General features: G+C 40.0%; 1 protein-coding gene and 1 long non-coding RNA gene across 45 annotated transcripts in view; both read left to right on the top strand.

Annotated features, from left to right (window-relative positions):
• Nucleotides 1–18,219, top strand: part of KANSL1 (KAT8 regulatory NSL complex subunit 1) — a 196,535-nt gene that overhangs the window by 141,467 nt on the left and 36,849 nt on the right. For 29 of the 44 annotated variants that reach the window (XM_077972236.1, XM_077972235.1, XM_077972234.1 and 26 more), the window contains one exon: nucleotides 4,006–4,107. The exons of the other annotated variants lie outside the window; for them this stretch is intronic. In XM_077972236.1, the coding sequence (XP_077828362.1) occupies nucleotides 4,006–4,107 (102 nt within the window). The remainder of the gene's footprint in view (nucleotides 1–4,005; nucleotides 4,108–18,219) is intronic. 44 annotated transcript variants of the gene reach the window in all.
• On the top strand, nucleotides 7,955–9,863 carry LOC144335832 (uncharacterized). The gene is made up of 2 exons (XR_013407025.1): nucleotides 7,955–9,069; nucleotides 9,589–9,863. It is a non-coding gene; the product is annotated as an uncharacterized LOC144335832 (long non-coding RNA).

The following is an 18,219-nucleotide window of genomic DNA, read 5'->3' as shown; positions in this document are numbered from 1 at the left end:
GTCCACATCTTCAAGAAACTAACATAAGTTAACAATTAAAGGCTGGGTGCAACGGCTTGCACGTGTAATTCCAGCACTTTGAAAGGCCGAGGGCCGGGCGCGGTGGCTCAAGCCTGTAATTCCAGCACTTTGGGAGGCCGAGACGGGCGGATCACGAGGTTAGGAGATCGAGACCATCCTGGCTAACACAGTGAAACCCCGTCTCTACTAAAAAATACAAAAAACTAGCCGGGTGAGGTGGCGGGCACCTGTAGTCCCAGCTACTCGGGAGGCTGAGGCAGGAGAATGGCGTAAACCCGGGAGGCGGAGCTTGCAGTGAGCTGAGATCCGGCCACTGCACTCCAGCCTGGGCGACAGAGCGAGACTCCGTCTCAAAAAAAAAAAAAAAAAAGGCCGAGGCAGGTGGATTGCTTGAGTCCAGGAGTTTGAGATGAGCCTGGGCAACGTGGTGAAATTCCATCTCTACCAAAAAAATAGAATAATTAGCTGGGTGTGGTGGCTTGCACCTGTTATCCCAGCACTTTGGGAGCTCGAGGCAAGTGCATTACTTGAGTCCAAGAGTTCGAGACCAGCCTGAGCAACTTGGTGAAACCCCATCTCTACCAAAAAAAAAATTTAAAAATTAGCTGGATATGGTGGCATGCACCTGTTATCCCAGCTATTTATGGGATTGAGGTGGGAGGATCACTTGATCCCGGGAGAGGGAGATTACAGTGATTCGTGACCATGCCACTGCACTCCAGCCTGGGTGACAGAGCTTGACCCTGTCTCAACAAACAAGAAACTGAGGCAATAGTAAGTGAAATAAATAATGTGGCATAAGATTATGAATGCTGTGGAAATGAGATTTAAATATACAGAATGTAAGATAAAATCACCATGCTTTAGGTCGTCTGGCAGTATGGATAAAGCAAGTAGGAACTCATTAACCAGGGCATTTTCTTGGAAGGAGGTGGGACTTGTTGAAAATCTCTTTGGAAGGATGAACGGCAATTTGGACTGATAAAATATAAAAATCAGTATGAATAAAGATGAACAGCTTATGTTTTAACCGTTAATTCAGTTTTTTTTTAACCTTTAACTGACTAATAACCCCTACCTCCAGCAGCAGCAACAGCTTCACATACATTGAAACATTTGTCTAGGAGATGATGCAATTGGTATAACACTAACAGAGATATTTGGGGAAAGTAGTTGGAAATCGATCTTAAAAAAAGGAACTGGTTATGGGAAAATTTGAATACTAAAATGATTTTTGACTTGCTTTATACAGGAAACAGGAAGGCAGTTTGGGCCCTTAAGCAGGGAGTGTCTGTTGAATACAACATTTTTAGAAGGCAGTGATGTACAAGATAGCTGTCTTTTGCAAATAGTTTTTACTTGGACATGATAAAGTTTGTAAGGTGTATTTTATGCTTTTGTTTAGGGAAGAAAGTATTTTGAAGCAGAAGTTCTTTTAACCAGAGAAACCTCATTTTAAAGGCTAGGGTAAATGTTTCTTGCTTACTAGTTAATGACCTTTCTCTTGTTTCTGAGGAGACTCCAGTTCTTTTTTTTTTTTTTTTTTTTTAATTTTTTAAATTTTGAGTTGGAGTTTCACTCTTATTGCCCAGACTGGAGTGCAGTGGCGCAGTCTTGGCTCACTGCAATCTATGCCTTCCAGGTTCAAGCGATTCTCCTGCCTCAGCCTCCCAAGTAGCTGGGATTACAGGGGCTCGCCACCACGCCTGGCTAATTTTTTGTGTTTTTGCTGGAGACGGGGTTTCACTGTGTTGGCCAGGCTGGTCTCCCACTCCTGGCCTCAGCCTCCCAAAGTGCTAAGTTTACAGGTGTAAGCTACCGTACCCAGCCTCCAATTCATTTTTGTTGTTGTTGGAGATAGAGCCTTGGTCTGTCGCCCAGGCTGGAGAGCAATGGTGCGATCTCGACTCACTGCGACCTCTGCCTCCTGAGTTCACGCGATTCTCCTTCTTCAGCCTTCCGAGTAGCTGGGACTGCAGGCATGTGCCACGACACCTGGGCAATTTTTGTATTTTTAGTAGAGATGGGGTTTCACCATGTTGGCCAGGGAACTCCTGATGACCTCATGTGATCCACCTGCCTCAGCCTCCCAAAGTGCTGGGATTACAGGTGTGAGCCACCATGCCGGGCCTCTCATTTTTGGTATAGGCTAAGTGTAGTCATATTCCAGAATAGGTAGGCAGTGCTTCTTTTGCTTTCAAAAGAAAAAGAGATACATATTTCTTCTTAAAAAGCTGAAATAAGTCTGGGCGCGATGGCTCACGCCTATAATCCCAGCACTTTGGGAGGCCGAGGCGGGCGGATCACCTGAGGTCAGGAGTTCGAGACCAGCCTCGACATAGAGAAACCCGTCTCTACTAAAAATACAAAATTAGCCGGGCATGGTAGTACATGCCTGTAATGCCAGTTACTCAGGAGACTGAGGCAGGAGAATTGCCTGAACCTGGGAGGTGGATGTTGCAGTGAGCCAAAGACCGTGCCATTGCACTCTAGCCTGGGCAACAAGAGCAAAACTCCGTCTAAAAAAAAATAAAATTCTATTTTTCTTTCTTAATGTTTTCCCCCCTTTTCTGCAGCTCATATTTCATATTGGTTTTTTAGTTACAAGGACCCCAGGGATGGATCATCTGGTTTAGTGGCTCGTAAGAGTCTGTTGTATGGCCTAGAGAGCTCAGACTAATACAGTCACAATCTCTGGTCCCCTAAATCTATACTTTAGGATGTTCTTTGAGTCCAAACTAATCAAGTCTGGTGTTTTTCAACTTTACAAGTTTAGGACTTACCGGGGAGCTTTTAAAGAATAGTAGAATATCCTGCTCTGGGCATGGTGGTAGGCACATGTAATCCCACCTACTCCAGAGGCTGAAGTGGGAGGATTGCTGGAGCCCAGGATCAGCCTGGGTAACATAGCAGGGAAGAGAGAGAGAGAGACACAGACACAGACACCCACCTCCATGTACCCACCATGCCCTGCCCCCCTCCTGCACTCTTCCCCCATGAAAAGGTAGACTACCTGGCCCCACCCCCAGAGGTACTGAGTAGATGTTGGACCTAAGCCAGTATAGTTTGATAAGGTTCACCAGGTGATTCTGATACAAAATTTCCATTAAGAGCTTCTTAATCTAGTTAGATCTCTATTTTTTTCGACCAGAGAAAGAGTTTGGGAGCCCTGATCGCTTGCATCCCAGTCTTTCGGTTATATAGTGTCATAGCCTTATTTTTGTCACCTCTTCTTGCATCCTGCATCCGTGGTGGGATTCGTGTGTAGTATTTTTTTTTCCTTAATAAGATAACTTCTGCCTTTACCCATCCTGGCTCATTATACCTACTGTGAGGAGAACTTGTGGGTTCATTTTTAATTTCTTTTTATGTAAATTGTTTCCTGGAATGACTTCCAAAGGTCTGAATTTGAAATTGTCAAGCAGGAACTTAATCTGAAGTAATATTTATGCTTATGAAAAACAGGTGCCTTTGGGCCAGCTTTTAAGAAAGCTCTTGGTTTCTGATAACTTGTAGGGGACTGTTCCACATTTGTTTCATTGAGTTTTGTTTGTGCAGGTATAGTTGATGGAGTACATGATTGATAATAGTAGCATTTTCAGCTTAGTAATTCATAAACTGCATTTGTTGTCTAGAAAAACTGCATTGCTGCTGTTAATCTAGTGGAGTCTAGTAATATGGTATAAAATGCCATAATCTGGTAAAGAGTTTCAGATCTGAAAGATATGGATAAATATGCTAAATGGCTGATGAGCCATGTAGGTCAGATTAGTCAAGTGGCAGAGAGGGGAGCCTGGGTCTGCTTCTTGTTGAAATAACTCTTTGGGAAAACAAAGCTGCCGCTGGTATAGTTTGTTTCTGAACCATAGGATAAGGAAGAGGGGGGCCTCTAGTACACCAGCAGTCCTTTTGAGACTAACTCCTAAATTAAATTTGAAATTTATACTGCTCACTTATGTTATTTTTCTCCTCTCTATCCTGCAGGGGTTGATAGTTCTTGGGGAGGTACCTCCCCCAGAGCATACAACAGACTTATTTCTTCCACTTAGTTCTGAGGTGAAGACAGATCATGGGACTGATAAATTGGTAAGTATAAAAGATAGAAAGGGTGAAATGCGTAAGAATTAAGGGTGTTGTCTTGGCACACCATTTCTTCTGTGTAACTAGGATCCTTGCATTGGCCGAAGGAGGGGAATTGTATCTACTTTTATCACTTATGGCATTTTAAGATCTGAATTTCTGAATAGGTAACCTAGGGCCCCTCCTGCAGCTGTGTAGCTGACCAATAGGATTAAAAGCAGCTCCAACTCTCAAGACACTACAGCCAGAGCAAGTAAGGCATTAGGGAGTATCATTGGGAATCAGGAGACCTGGGTGTGGCTCTGACACTTGAGACATAAGGTCACCTTTCTGGGCCACTCTAATATATTACAGCCTTTTCATTAAAAGGTTAGACTAGAGGTTAAATTCGCAAGAACACTGAAAATGGTCTCTATGGGTGACTCACTCTTATTCTGTAATGAGCATTAAGCTGTCATTTTCTGTTTCCTTCTGTATCCTAGCTCTGCTTTGATTCCTTCTCTTTCTTGGTTTCTCTCAATACCATAGTTAATTTTCTTTCTGAATTCCAAGAGCATTTGTTTATTTCTTTCACTTTTTTACTTTGCCTAAAAGGTTACTGGGTTTTATGAATATTCATATTTCTTGATTTAAGTCTCCATAACTTAATTAGAAATTCCAAAGTCCTACAACAGTAGTTTATTATTTTGATTATGCTTCAGATAATAAGGCTAGTATGAAGTGCTGGCTTTTTAAATGGTGAGTTAAGCAAGCTGTTCTTGTATCTGCAAATAAACCAACCTTATAGTTCTTTTATTTATTTTAATGATTGTTAGCAGGAACGCATGATGTGGTGGAAACTAAATTTTCTCTGAGGCAGATGTTGGAGATGTTCAGATCTTGGAAAGATCTTTCACCTAGTTTTGAAAGCCAGCCACTGTTTCTAGAGATAAATGTGAAGACACTAGAAGATTGATAGTTCTTAACTGGAAAGTAGTTTTGAATAAATTAAAGAGCAGAACGCCAAGTTTTGCCACTATATAAGTCCATAATATAAGTTCATGGCATGCTGTTTACAGAATTTTTTTAAGTTATTAATAAAACTTTTAGCGAATGGTCTATTCAGGATAAAAATCGTTAAGTGAGAAAGAAAACAGATAAATTGATGGTATGAGTACAAGAAACATGAAACAGGCATATGTGATAGGGGAGTAGGTTCTATGTAGATATTTACATATTTGTATATAGAATTTAAGGATTCCAAACTTTTTTGAGTAATTTCCCTATAGTCATGTTTCTCTCACCTCAGCACTTCTGAAGGACAGGGCATAACAGTCCCTTATTGTGTTACTGATTCTCATTATCTTAAAAAGTCCACAGTGATTGTGAGATAGTTTATACAGATTCACTTGTAACACACACACACTCTTCAGGAGCTTGTTCCTTTCCCTGCCCTTCATTTATTCGCTTGTGTGTTAAATTGTAAGATTCCTGGCCGGGCGCGGTGGCTCAAGCCTGTAATCCCAGCACTTTGGGAGGCCGAGACGGGCGGATCACGAGGTCAGGAGATCGAGACCATCCTGGCTAACACAGTGAAACCCCGTCTCCACTAAAAATACAAAAAAAAATTAGCCGGGCGTGGTGGCGGCGCCTGTAGTCCCAGCTACTCGGGAGGCTGAGGCAGGAGAATGGCGGGAACCCGGGAGGCGGAGCTTGCAGTGAGCTGAGATCCGGCCACTGCACTCCAGCCTGGGCGACAGAGCGAGACTCCGCCTCAAAAAAAAAAAAAAAAAAAAGATTCCTTTGTGTGTATTAAATTGTAAGGTTCTTGAAGGTCAAGACCATCTTTCCCTTTGTGTTGGCCATTCTAGTGTCTACGTTGTGCAATAGAATGCTTTTTGGATTGAGTAAAATAAATAATGAAAACAACTAAGTATACACTGTCAGTTTTTTGTCAAGGAGAGATTACCCTGTCCCTGTTTTTGTCAATTAACTACCCTTTATGAATATATCCATGCTTTCCGAAAAGCGTTCAGAAAGTGTTAGAGAAGACGGGCTGGGTGGGGCAGGGACAATACATTTCCATTGTTTATTATTAGTAGAATGGGTTGCAGAGCATATGTTTCTTAAAAGCTATTAAGTGACTTAAATTTTTAAAATGCCAAATATTTGCAAAGCCATGCCTATGTCAATTGCCACACAAAGTTTTTCTGTATAAGAAGGCAGTATTTAACTTTGCTTGTTTGTTCTCCAGATTTTTTTGTTTTGTTTTGTTTTAAATTTTAGGAAAGCGGTTTTTCTCAGTTTTGCTTAAAATAAATAAATAAATTAGTTTACCCGGGACAGAGGACCACTGTAAATTTTCATACCCACATGTACCCATCCTGTGTTCCATTTTATTAAATTTTTCCCCAAATGGAGGTAGGTGTATTTATTCTTTTTTTTTTTTTTTTTTGGTTAAGACAGGTTCTTGCTCTGTCACCCAGGCTGGAGTGCGGTGGCACACTGTAGCTCACTGCAACCTCAAACTCCTGGACTGCACTTGTTTATTACCCAGAAATATATTTGAAGACTTGTGGTTTAAAAATAATAATGTCAGAGATATTTTCTATTATGTTTAATTTTTGTATTCTCATTTCTGAAACTAAGCTGGAATTAACAAAAAAAAATCAGTATCTTTAGAATTGTCAAAATATAGTTTCAGAACATTAGACATAATTCCTCCCCTCCCCTCCCTCCCCTCCCCCCTCCCTCCCCCCTCCCTCCCTCCCTCCCTCCCTTCCTCCCTCCCTTCCTTCCTTCCTTCCTTCCTTCCTTCCTTCCTTCCTTCCTTCCTTCCTTCCTTCCTTCCTTCCTTCCTTCCTTCCCTCTCTTTCTCTCTCTTTCTATTTGTCTCTTTGTCTCTTTTTCTCATTCGTTCATTTGTTCTTTCGTTTGTTCATTCGTTCTTGACCAGGTCTTACTCTGTCACCCAAGCTGGAGTGCAGTGGCGTGACCTTGGCTCACTGCAGCCTCTACCTCCCAGGTTCAAGCCATCCTCCCACCTCAGCTTCCAAAGTAGCTGGGACTACAGGCATGCGCCACCATGTCCGGCTAATATTTGTATTTTTTTGTAGAGATGGGGTTTTACCATGTTTCCCAGGCTGGTCTCAAACTCCTGAGAACAAGCAGTCTGCTGGCCTTGGCCTCCAAAAGTGCTGGGATTACAGGCGTGAACCACTGCACCAGCCTAGACATAATTCCTAAATATATAGTGATTTACTGAATAACGAGGGAATCATGATGGTGACCAAACTGTTAACAGTATTTTAATACCAAATAAAAAGGAAGAATGCAGGAATATGATTACTCAGTAGCATACAAAAATTGTTAATGAACAATAAAGCTGTAATTTTGGACATTGTTTTCAACAAGATGCACACCAACTTTAACTTGTCAGCGTTCTAAAATAAACATCCAGTAAGACTTCTGGGCCCTAATCAATTATAGATAGTAGGTAAAACAAAAGTTAAATAATTTATGGAGAGTCAGATGATTCCTAGGTGGGCTTGTTAGGTAATGTCCCAGTGCTACACTGCAAGGATACATAGTCTTTTTGCTTTATTTCCAAACAGGATGATTGTTTATTGACAGAACCAGTATGTATCTGCTTGGGTCTTGAATACAGTACAGATATTATTGAACTAAGTTGTTCTAAAAGAACCCAACCTATGAGCAAAAGAACTGGAGACTGAATGCATGGGTGAACCTTTTTTGAGTCATGGAGCAAATCAAGGAATATTTTCTGGGTTGGGGAAGTGGGTACTGTTTTTATACCACAGAGCAGTGGGTTAGAGGAAGGGAAGACCTAAGGAGGAATGCCTAGAAAAATGCCTCTTTTTTTTTTTTTTTTTTAACCTCTTCTTATTTCTGACTCAAAGGCAGTTTTAAAGGTGTAAGGCTAGCTGAGGGAGAGAAAACTTAACGGGCCTCTAGCTTGGTAGCTGCCGATAAGTCATGTGTGTACAGATAAATGCTTCTGTGAAATTTAAGACTCCTTTTGAACAAAGAGGGTGTGCCCTTGGAAAGAGAGAATGTAAAAAGCGGTTGAGAGTTGTTCTCTAGTGTTCTGAAACATGCCTTTTATCTTCCCCACCTTCTCATTCTCTCTCTTCAACAAATAGAAGCCTGCTTTCCCCTGCCTAAGAAAAAGTAATGAGCAAAGAAGGACAGACTTGGAGCCTGTACATGTTACTAGGTAAATTACTCAACAATTTGTCAGCAAAATTTCAGACAGAAAGTATTGCCAGGAAGAGAAGAGAGCATTCTCAGTCCATGTGCCCCAGAGCTTCTAGAATTCAATAGTCACTGCCTCATGGGCTTGTATGTTATCAGAGGATGGAGTTCAGGGCTACCAAGTAGGTAGAAATTGAAGGAGGGAGTAGTGGCAAAGAGGGAGCTATGGGACATGGGGAGGGGCATAGGCCCACAATCTATTTGAACCCCTTTCAGGTCTTTGTGCTCACCCCTGAACTGCACACATTTAGGGAAGATTTTATAGGACATAGTGGAAAGCAACATTGGAAGGCTAAAAGAGCTGAGCAGAGAAGATCATCATTGCCTAATGCAGGGAAGGCAGAATTTGGAGTTTGAATTCCAGCTATACTTGGCAAAAACCAGAGGACTTTGATTGAAACCAATAAAAGCTCACACTTAAAAGAGTTAAAGAATGTTTCCCAGGACTAAGGCTTTCACCATAGGATTAAGGAGGGAACCAAAATAGACTCCAAACACTCTTTAGGAAAAGCTAACTAAATTCAGAGTCTCTATAATGTATTGCATACATTGTATACAATAGAAAATTATTATACATATGAATAAACACGAGAATATTCTATTCATGAGGAAAAAGGGGAAAAAATAAGATGGAAAAAGTTGAGGAACTTAATGGCTGGATTTTTGAATTTGAAAAGTCAGTTTACAAATGTATGAAACTTTAGGCCGAGCGCGGTGGCTCACGCCTGTAATCCCAGCACTTTGGGAGGCCGAGGTGGGTGGATCACCTGAGGGCAGAAGTTTCAGAAGTTTCCCCAGTCTGGCCAACATGGGGAAACCCAGTCTCTACAAAAAATACAAAAATTATCCAGGTGTGGTGGCAGATGCCTGTAATCCCGGCTACTCAGGAGGCTGAAGCAAGAGAATCTCTTGAACTCAGGAGACAGAGATTGCAGTGAGCCGAGATCATGGCCCTGCACTGCAGCCTGGGCAACAGAGTGAGACTCTGTCTCAAAATAAATAAATAAATAAATCATGAAACTTTGAGACTAATAGCCATGAGAATCACAACTTTGTAGTCAAAATCGTGAAAATCAAAAGGTGAAGACAACCTGATTCCTGAGCTGTGATGCTGTTTAAAAATTAGGAAAAAACAAACAGTGCCTAACTCACACTACTTGGTGAAAGTGCTTTTTTTGTTGGCCTACAATTAGGAAAAAAATACATCCTAAAAACATTGTAGGCTGGGCCCAGTGGCTCATGCCTATAATCCCAGCACTCTGGGAGGCCAAGGTGGGCGGATCGCTTGAGCCTCGGAGTTCAAGACCAGCTCAGGCAACATGACAAAACCCCATCTCTACAAAAGATACAAAAATGAGCCTGGTGTGGGGGCATGCACCTGTAGTTCTCATTACTCTGGAAGCTGAGGTGGGAGAATTGCTCTTAAGCCCAGGTAGTGGAGGTTGCACTGAGCTGAGATCACTTGAGCCTGGGCAACAGAGTGAGAACCTGCCTCAAACAAACAAAAACATTGTACTCTGTCTTGGCTAATGCAATACAGCAAGAAAAAAGCAATGAAAGGCATGGAAATTGGAAAAGATAGGGCCAAACTGCTTGTATCTGAAGTTACAATACATAGAAACCCCATGGAATTGCCTAAACCTATGAGAATTATAAATTTAGTCAGGGTCTCCATATACAGGGTCAATATATAAAAGTCAATTCTGTTTTTATTTATTAGAGCAAACAATTGAAAAATGACCCAGAGAAACAGTTCCATTTGCAGTAGCATCAAGAAACATAAAATACTTAGGGATAAGTCTAACAAAAGACATTAATGACTTTATTGCTGAAACCATAAAACTCTTGAAAAAGATTACATAAGTGAATGGAGATGTATGCTATAGTTGTGCGTTAGAAGAGTCAATGTTAGACACACAGATTCAATGCAAAGCCAGTGAAAAATCCCAGCAAGATTTTTTGGTTTATGTTGTGCTGTTTTTGTTTTTGTTTTTGTTTTTGTTTTTTGAGATGGAATCTCACTCTGTCACCCAGGCTGGAGTGCAGTGGCGCGATCTCAGCTCACTGCAAGCTCCGCCTCCCGGGTTCACGCCATTCTCCTGCCTTAGCCTCCTGAGTAGCTGGGACTACAGGCGCCCACCACCGTGCCTGGCTAGTTTTTTGTATTTTTAGTAGAGACGGGGTTTCACCGTGGTCTCGATTTCCTGACTTTGTGATCCACCTGCCTCGGCCTCCCAAAGTGCTGGGATTACAGGCGTGAGCCACCGTGCCCGGCCTTGTTGTGCTGTTTTTGGTAACAGTTGAACATTGATTTTCAAATGTGTATGGAAACATAAAATACTTTCAATAGCCAAAACAATTTTTTTTTTTTTTTTGGAGATAAAGTCTCGCCCTGTCACTCAGGCTGGAGTGCTGGGGTGTAATCTGGGCTCACTCACTGCAACCTCCACCTCCCGGGTTCAAGTGATTCTTCTGCCTCAGCCTTCCGAGTAGCTGGGATTACAGGCATGTGCCACCACACCCAGCTAGTTTTTGTATTTTTAGTAGAGATGGGGTTTCACCATGTTGGCCAGGCTGCTCTTGAACTCCTGACCTCAAGTGATCCACCTGCCTCGGCCTTCCAGAGTGCTGGGATTACAGGCGTGAGCCACTGTACCTGGCCAATAGCCAAAACAATTTTTAAAAACAAGAACCAAATTGGAGGAGTCCCACTCTCCTCCCACTACCTGATTTCCAGCCTTCTTACAAAGTTAAAATGTATGATTTGCTTTTAGCAATGTTTGATAGATAATGAAAGTTAGTAAAAACTTGTTGTTATTGTTCCAGACTGCACTTTGTGTCTGAAAAACTCTGTAAGTAGAATCAGGTGTCTTATCTTTTCTTGAGTGCTTCTTGTTGGTCCAGTAAGCATATAGTGGGAGTGCTGGAGGGAATCAGCAAAGGTAGCTTCCTAGGGAATGATGTACTTGTTTCTGAGCCTTATGGACTTGCTGAAGGATGGTGTAGGGAGTGAGTTCCAGCAGGGAGTAATGTGTAATGCAGCATAGACTTGAAAGAGCCTAGCATTATCAGGGAACTGCAAATACTTTTCTGTGATGGAGTGTTGGATGTTTCGGCCAGTTCAGAATGGATTCTATATTTATCTTGAGTACTTTATCCTGTAACTGATAGGAACCTGTAGACTGTACAGATTTACATATGAATGAAGTTTTTTTTTTTAATGCTAGATATATTTTTTCTTCGTTCTTTTAAAATACGATTTTAGGCTGGGCATGGTGACCTAAAATCCCAGCACTTTGGGAGGCAGAGGCGGGCGGATCACCTGAGGCCAGAAGTTTGAGACCAGCCTGGCCAACATGGTGAAACCCCGTCTCTACTAAAAATACAAAAATTAGCCAGGTGTGGTGGTGTGTGCCTGTAATCCCAGCTACTTGGGAGGCTAAGGCACAAGAACCACTTGAACCCAGGAGGCAGAGGTTTGCTGTGAGCCAAGATCGTGCCACTGCACTCCAGCCTGGCCAGCAGAGCGAGATTGTGTCAGAAAGAAAGAGAGTGTGTGTGTGTGTGTGTTCAAATAGTAGTACAGAGTCTCTATATAATTTTCACCCAGCTTTCCCTAATGTTAACACATCTTGCCACAATAATCGTTAATTATCAGAACCACAAAATTAACATTGATTAACATTGAAATTAACATTGAATTTATGCAGAGTAATAGACAATTTATTTGAATTTCTGTATTATTAGTTTTCTTATTAATGTCCTTTCTGTTGTCCAGAATCTGTCATTGCTTTTAGTTTTTGTGTCTCTAAGGGTCCTTCAGTATGTGAGAGTTCTGTTTTTGTCTTCCGTTACTTGGATACAAAATTTCTGGTCAGTTATTTTGTATAGCGTTCCACAAATTGGTGTTTTTTGGTGTTTTCTCATTACTAGAGGTTACGCATTGTTTTACAGGAATGCCACAGAAGACACTGTACTCTTCACTACACTACAGAGGGTTCATGATGTTGACTTGTGTTTCTAATAGTGATGATAGGTTTGTTCCCTTGGTTAAGGTGGTGCCTGACAGGTTTCTCCTCTGTAAAATCAGCGTTTTCCCCTTTGTAATAAACGACAATAGATTTATTTATTTAGAGATAGGGTCTTACTCTGTCACCCAGGCTGGAGTGCAATGTCGTGGTCACCACTCCAGCCTTCACCTCCCTGGCTCGGCTGTCCTCCCATCTCTCAGCCTCCCAAGTAACTGGGATCACAGGCATGTGCCACCATGGCAAATTTTTATGTTTTTTGTTGTGACAGGGTTTTGCCATTTTGCCCAGCTGGAATAAATGACTGCCTTATAGGGAGACACTATGTAAATATTCTGTTGCTCATTGTATTTTCACCCATAATTTTATTGTTCACTGATGACTTTTTCCTACAGCAGTTATTGCTGTGTTGTTTACTGAAGGGTGATTGTTCTATTTCCTACCTGTATTAAATGGAATTCTGTTTGGAAGAGGTGTCTTCCCCCCTCATTTATTTACTCATTCATTCACTCAGTTGTTAATATCAGGATGCACCCATGGATATTAATTTTATTTAATAGATTATAACCTATTACTGTTATACAGTCGCTCCAGTTACCTCAATTTTGGGTACTGGGCGCTCTTTCAGATTGGCTCCTGTGTCCTTTTAGCATGTACTGCTTATATTTTGAAATACTTTCTGCTACTAGATGTTCCAGGTTACTCTTGTATTTTGCCTACTCCAGCTCAGGTTCCTTTTATTATAAACTAAAATCTGAGTACTAGTGGTGCTCATTGTTACTTCGTAAGTGTCACTGCTTCTAGGATGACTCAAAAGGCAAAGCAAGGAAATGTGTATCTATGCTCACACATGCATACACACACATCTATATTTCTGTATCTACTTGCCTGTATGTATATATTAAAAACCATAAGTTCATACCAGTTCAACACAGCAGCCTTCCCCCCTTCCTTATTGATGCTCGTTTAATCCTAGTACCCATATAGTCTCACAATTGTCATCTAATACCCCTGTGAAAAACACATTTACTGACTAGAGTACAATATTTTTGTGCAGTATGTTAACTGTTACGCAGTCAAAATACAGTTTTTTGAAGTTACATAGGTTATTTCCTTCCACCAAATTTTTCAGTATGGTTATGTTGTTTTGTAATACAGTTAGGTTCGTTTGTTACTACAATATTCCAATTCTAGCCTTCCCTGGTTCCCCCACCTCCCACTGTTAATTTTTATTTTTGTATGTGAAACATTATTGTGGTTCTAAAAGTTATACATTCTCTCTTTATATCCTTTTCTCATTCAACCTCCTGTAGGTTAGCAATTTCAGTACGTTTTGGATTATCTTTCCTGTATTTTTTTGCACCTATGAGCAGACACATGCATATATTTTTTAAAATCTCCTTCTTGGGTAAATATTTTTTAAAATACTAGATTTGAAGTTAAGGAGGGTTTTGTTTAGCAAAAGCATTGCTTCTATGGAAATTAACAAGTAACACATTATTTGTGTGTTAGTTTCTGTTTGTAAAATGATCCTGCTCCTTTACCCTTTCCTTACTCATCCTACTTTACTGAAGTGATGAGAAAAACAAGTGTACTATTAAGTGAAGAGCTAATGCTTTCTCAGAAGAAAGGCATGCTAAAAATGTAAGCTATTGCTGTTTCTTTTTACACAGTCCAAGCTACATCTTCATTCCATTGGTTTAAGCAGGAATACTCTTCCCTTCTTTGAAGTTTTGCAGTCACTAGGGACAGTGAGTGGTTCATTGGCCTGACAAGGGTTTTGGGGTAGAAGGTAAAGGGATAGATATTGACCGAGAAATATTTGACCCACGGTGTTAGAAAACACTGACAGGTTAGGTCTTTTACAATAAATTGGACTATGGATAAATAAGTTGAACAATAAGAATTTAAGATGCATTTTTGCATTTGCTGTATTTCTTTAAATTCTAGATAGGTATTTTCATGTGTTGGTAAACATGAATCTTAGTTTTAGGAACCATTGGATTTGTAACAGCATTATGCTAATTAAAACTTTTAAAAAATGGTTCAAAATTGTTCTCATGTAATTGTATAGATTTTCTTTTATCCTCAACCTGCAGAAGCAGGGAGGTGAGGCACATAGCCCCACGTATGCAGAAATTAAAGCCTCGGCAATAACTTGGTGAAAATGGAATTTTCAGAACTTTCCACTCCTTGTTTAGTACAATTTTATGGCCATGGTGCTAGCTAATGGAAATGGCTAGTATACTATTTATAGGCCAGCAGTATTTTGGTGAATTTAAGCAAAACTATGCTCAGTATCATTGAAATGGGGGCTGGGTGGGCTTGAGACATGAAATCAGTCATACAAAGTCAAAAACTATTTTAAACCAGGAATAAAAGTTAAATTCCTGTCACCCAGTTAGCATTTTCTTCCCATTTTAATGTTTGTCGGGAAGGGAATAACTAACCAAAACTGAACTGTTGACTTTTCTAGCCAAATGAATGTGATGCATTTTAAAAAATGACATTGCAAGCAGGTGTGACATGGCATTAATTGAATAAAGTAAAAATACATACATACTTGCAGGTAGAGTTTAATTTCATTGTGTGTTTTTAAGTGTGTGACTCTCTGTTTTTACCCTTTAACCCTCTCTCTACTTTTTGGTAAAACAAATCTAGTAGACACTGGTTCTTAAACCCTAGAAAAAACCACCCCCATAAAAACTATTTAGTCTTAGCTTTTCATTCAAGGCCTCTTTGTCACACGTACTTGATCTGGCCCAGAAAGTGGAGTAATGAATCAGATGCCTGCTTTGTGTGAATAACAAATTTGAATCTCATTGCTGTGTTAGTAATTTTATGCTGTACACCTGGCCGTTTCAATCAGGGGTAAAACAATTCAGCAACCCTCCTTGCTACCTGTAACTGTAAGATTACGCCAAAAGATAATCCCCTAGGGCCCTGCTTTGGAGAGGAGGGGATTACAGAGGCACTTTGTCTACCACTTTAGCTTTTCTACTCTTTTCTTTCTGGCTGTGGGATGCGTAAACCCTGAGTTCATCTGAACATGAAATAAAATTCAAATGGAAGTTTCAATGATAATCCCTATTTTCTAGGTAGTAGAGTCTTAAGTTCTTTCATCCTTTTTGCAGTTGCCTATTGGATAGCAGATATCTGAGTCATGCTTTAGTTTTCTAAAAACACTAATGATGTAAACCACTGCAGTAGTAATAATGAAGCTGAAATTATTATGCGGATTTAATATTTCTGAAGTGTTTGTTAATGTGTCTCTACCCTCTGTGTTTGCAGCCTTTTAGACTGCAGGATAGGAAGTGTTCATTTTGTCTCAAGGGAGAGCGCCGGCATTTAAGGAGCTAGGTGAAATTGTGTGTGTTTATGTGTTTATGTTTTTCTTTTTCCAAATGGAACACTATGATTGGGATTAATATTTTAATCTCTTTGCATTGATGATGGGTTGCAGGACGTGTCCAAATGCCTGCTTTTGGATATTAGCTTGATTACAGAATTTCCCAAGATCTTAAGTAGATCCTTCCTGAATATCCAGTGCTTCCTTTTGTGTGGCTGGGAATGCAGGCCAGCCACAGTCCCTTTCTGATGTTTATGCTGTTGATCTCTGTATACTTCATGTTCTTGACAACATTTTCATGTTAATAGTGTGCTGCCTGTTGACTTCAATTTTGATTTGGGAGCTGAATTATTCCAGGAAGATTCAGGTTTTTATAAGAAAATCAATAACATTCATATTAAAGCTGAATAGTATTTAAATATATACACCTGCAGGCATGAGAAACAAGACAGGCTGTTATAGCAGTAGTAGTTAGCTATATGGATGGTGACATTACTGGTGATTTTAGTTTACATATTCTTCTTCAGACTTTCTATAAGAAAGATAAATGTTTTGAATTGAGATTTTGTTAGAGAGCAGAAACATTTTATCTTGACAAGTGTCCTTGCAGTTAAATCTCATAATCCCTACGAGAAAACTTAATCAAATGGAGAGTCAGTCAACCCATTTCTTAAACGTAGTGCCTTCTAGAACATGTGGGTATATAAATCAAATCACTGCCATAATTTAATGCTGAAAGCTATATTTTAAGTGAATATAAAATTAACAGAAGTAAGGATTGGTATTTCAGCAAAAAACTCTTGAGTTTTTTTTTTTTTTTTAAACAACATTTTTCTATTGAAAGGAAACTTTTTCATCTAAACCAGAACTTCTGAAATCTAGAAAACCTATAACATGCCTGAAGTGATACATCTGTTAGTTAATGCCAACCTGAATTTTAAATTCTTTTGATTTTTCTTGTTCTTTGTCATACCATATTTGTTTAGTCTTTTTGAGGTTTCCCCTGTGCAGTAAAATCCTTACTAGCATTCAGGGGGGTATTTGGTTTTATGGGGGTTTCTTTTTAATATAAAAATATTACCTAAAATGTAAAGAAAATTTCAGAATAGTTTTACAAGTGTAACACTCTTTGTCTTGTTATCTATGTATGTATATTTTTAGTCACTACAACTGTATTAAACTATTATTTTTGTCTCTTGAAATCTCTTCTTGCATAAGAGAAGAAATATCCTTTATGGTTCTTTTTAATATTTTGATTTGGTGTACCACAACTGATAACTATAGTTAAAATGCTTGTAACTATTGAGTGTATTTAGATTATTGATAAATATCATTGCAGTGACCACCTTTGTGAATAAGATTTTTGGGGGTGTGTTTGTTGAGTTACTCCTTTAGGGTAGATTTTTAAAAATTGGTTAGAATATTTTGTCAGAAGATAAGAATATCCTTATAGGTCTTGCTACTTAATACCGTGTTGCTTTCCAAGGGAAATCTGTGTAGAGCTTAAGGCAATGTGTCTATGCCAGATTTACTATAATTTTGATAGTATTGACAGTTGTTCAAGATGTTTGTGATATCTTAGTAGATGTACAGGATATCCAACAAAAAAGACAGCCTTTTCTCAGTGTTCTCTCATTGTAGCATACTTCTGTGACTTAATCTGTGTATATAGTTTCATCTGTATTTTAGGATAATTTGTATTAAAACTTTACCTCCCCAATCTGCTTTTTTGTGTGTGTTTTGTTTTGTTTTGGAGACAGAGTCTCTCTCTGTCTCCCAGTCTGCAGTGCAGTGGCGTGATTTTGACTCACTGCAACCTCCACCTCCTGGGTTCAAGTGATTCTCATGCCTCAGCCTCCCGGAGGAGCCAGGATTATAGACATGTGCCACCATGCCCAGCTAATTTTGTATTTTGAGTAGAGACAGGATTTTACGATGTTGGCCAGGTTGGTCTCAAACTCTTGACCTCAGGTGATCTGTCTGCTTCAGCCTCCCAAAGTGCTGGGATTACAGGCATGAGCCACCACACCCAGCCTCAATCTGTTCTTTTTTGATGCTTGTCTAGGACTACTTTCAGGTTCAGTCCTTTGGTGTTTTCTCCTTGGGGGTATAAAGACCAAAAAAAAAAAAAAAAAAAATCAGCAGTATTGAAAAATAGAATTTCAGCCTCAAAATATTTACCTTGAAAGCATTTATAGGAAGCATTTATAGGAATATTTACCTTGAAAGCTTTTATAGGAAAGAGAACTTCAGCATGCCCCAGAGTCAGTTCAAGTGTAAGGAGACAGGTTAGGTGTGGTGGACACCTGTAATCCCAGCATTTTGGGAGGCCAAGGAGGGCGGATCACTTGAGGTGAGAAGTTCAAGACCAGCCTGGCCAACATGGCAAAACCCCGTGTCTACTAAAAATACAAAAATTACATGGGCATGGTAGCGTGTGCCTGTAATCCCAGCTACTCAGGGAGGCCAAAGCAGGAGAATCGCTTG

This window comes from Macaca mulatta, chromosome 16, assembly GCF_049350105.2.
Source record: "Macaca mulatta isolate MMU2019108-1 chromosome 16, T2T-MMU8v2.0, whole genome shotgun sequence".
Lineage (NCBI taxonomy): Eukaryota > Metazoa > Chordata > Mammalia > Primates > Cercopithecidae > Macaca > Macaca mulatta.
Note: the sequence above shows the minus strand (reverse complement) of the source record. Positions and strands in the feature narration are given on the sequence as shown.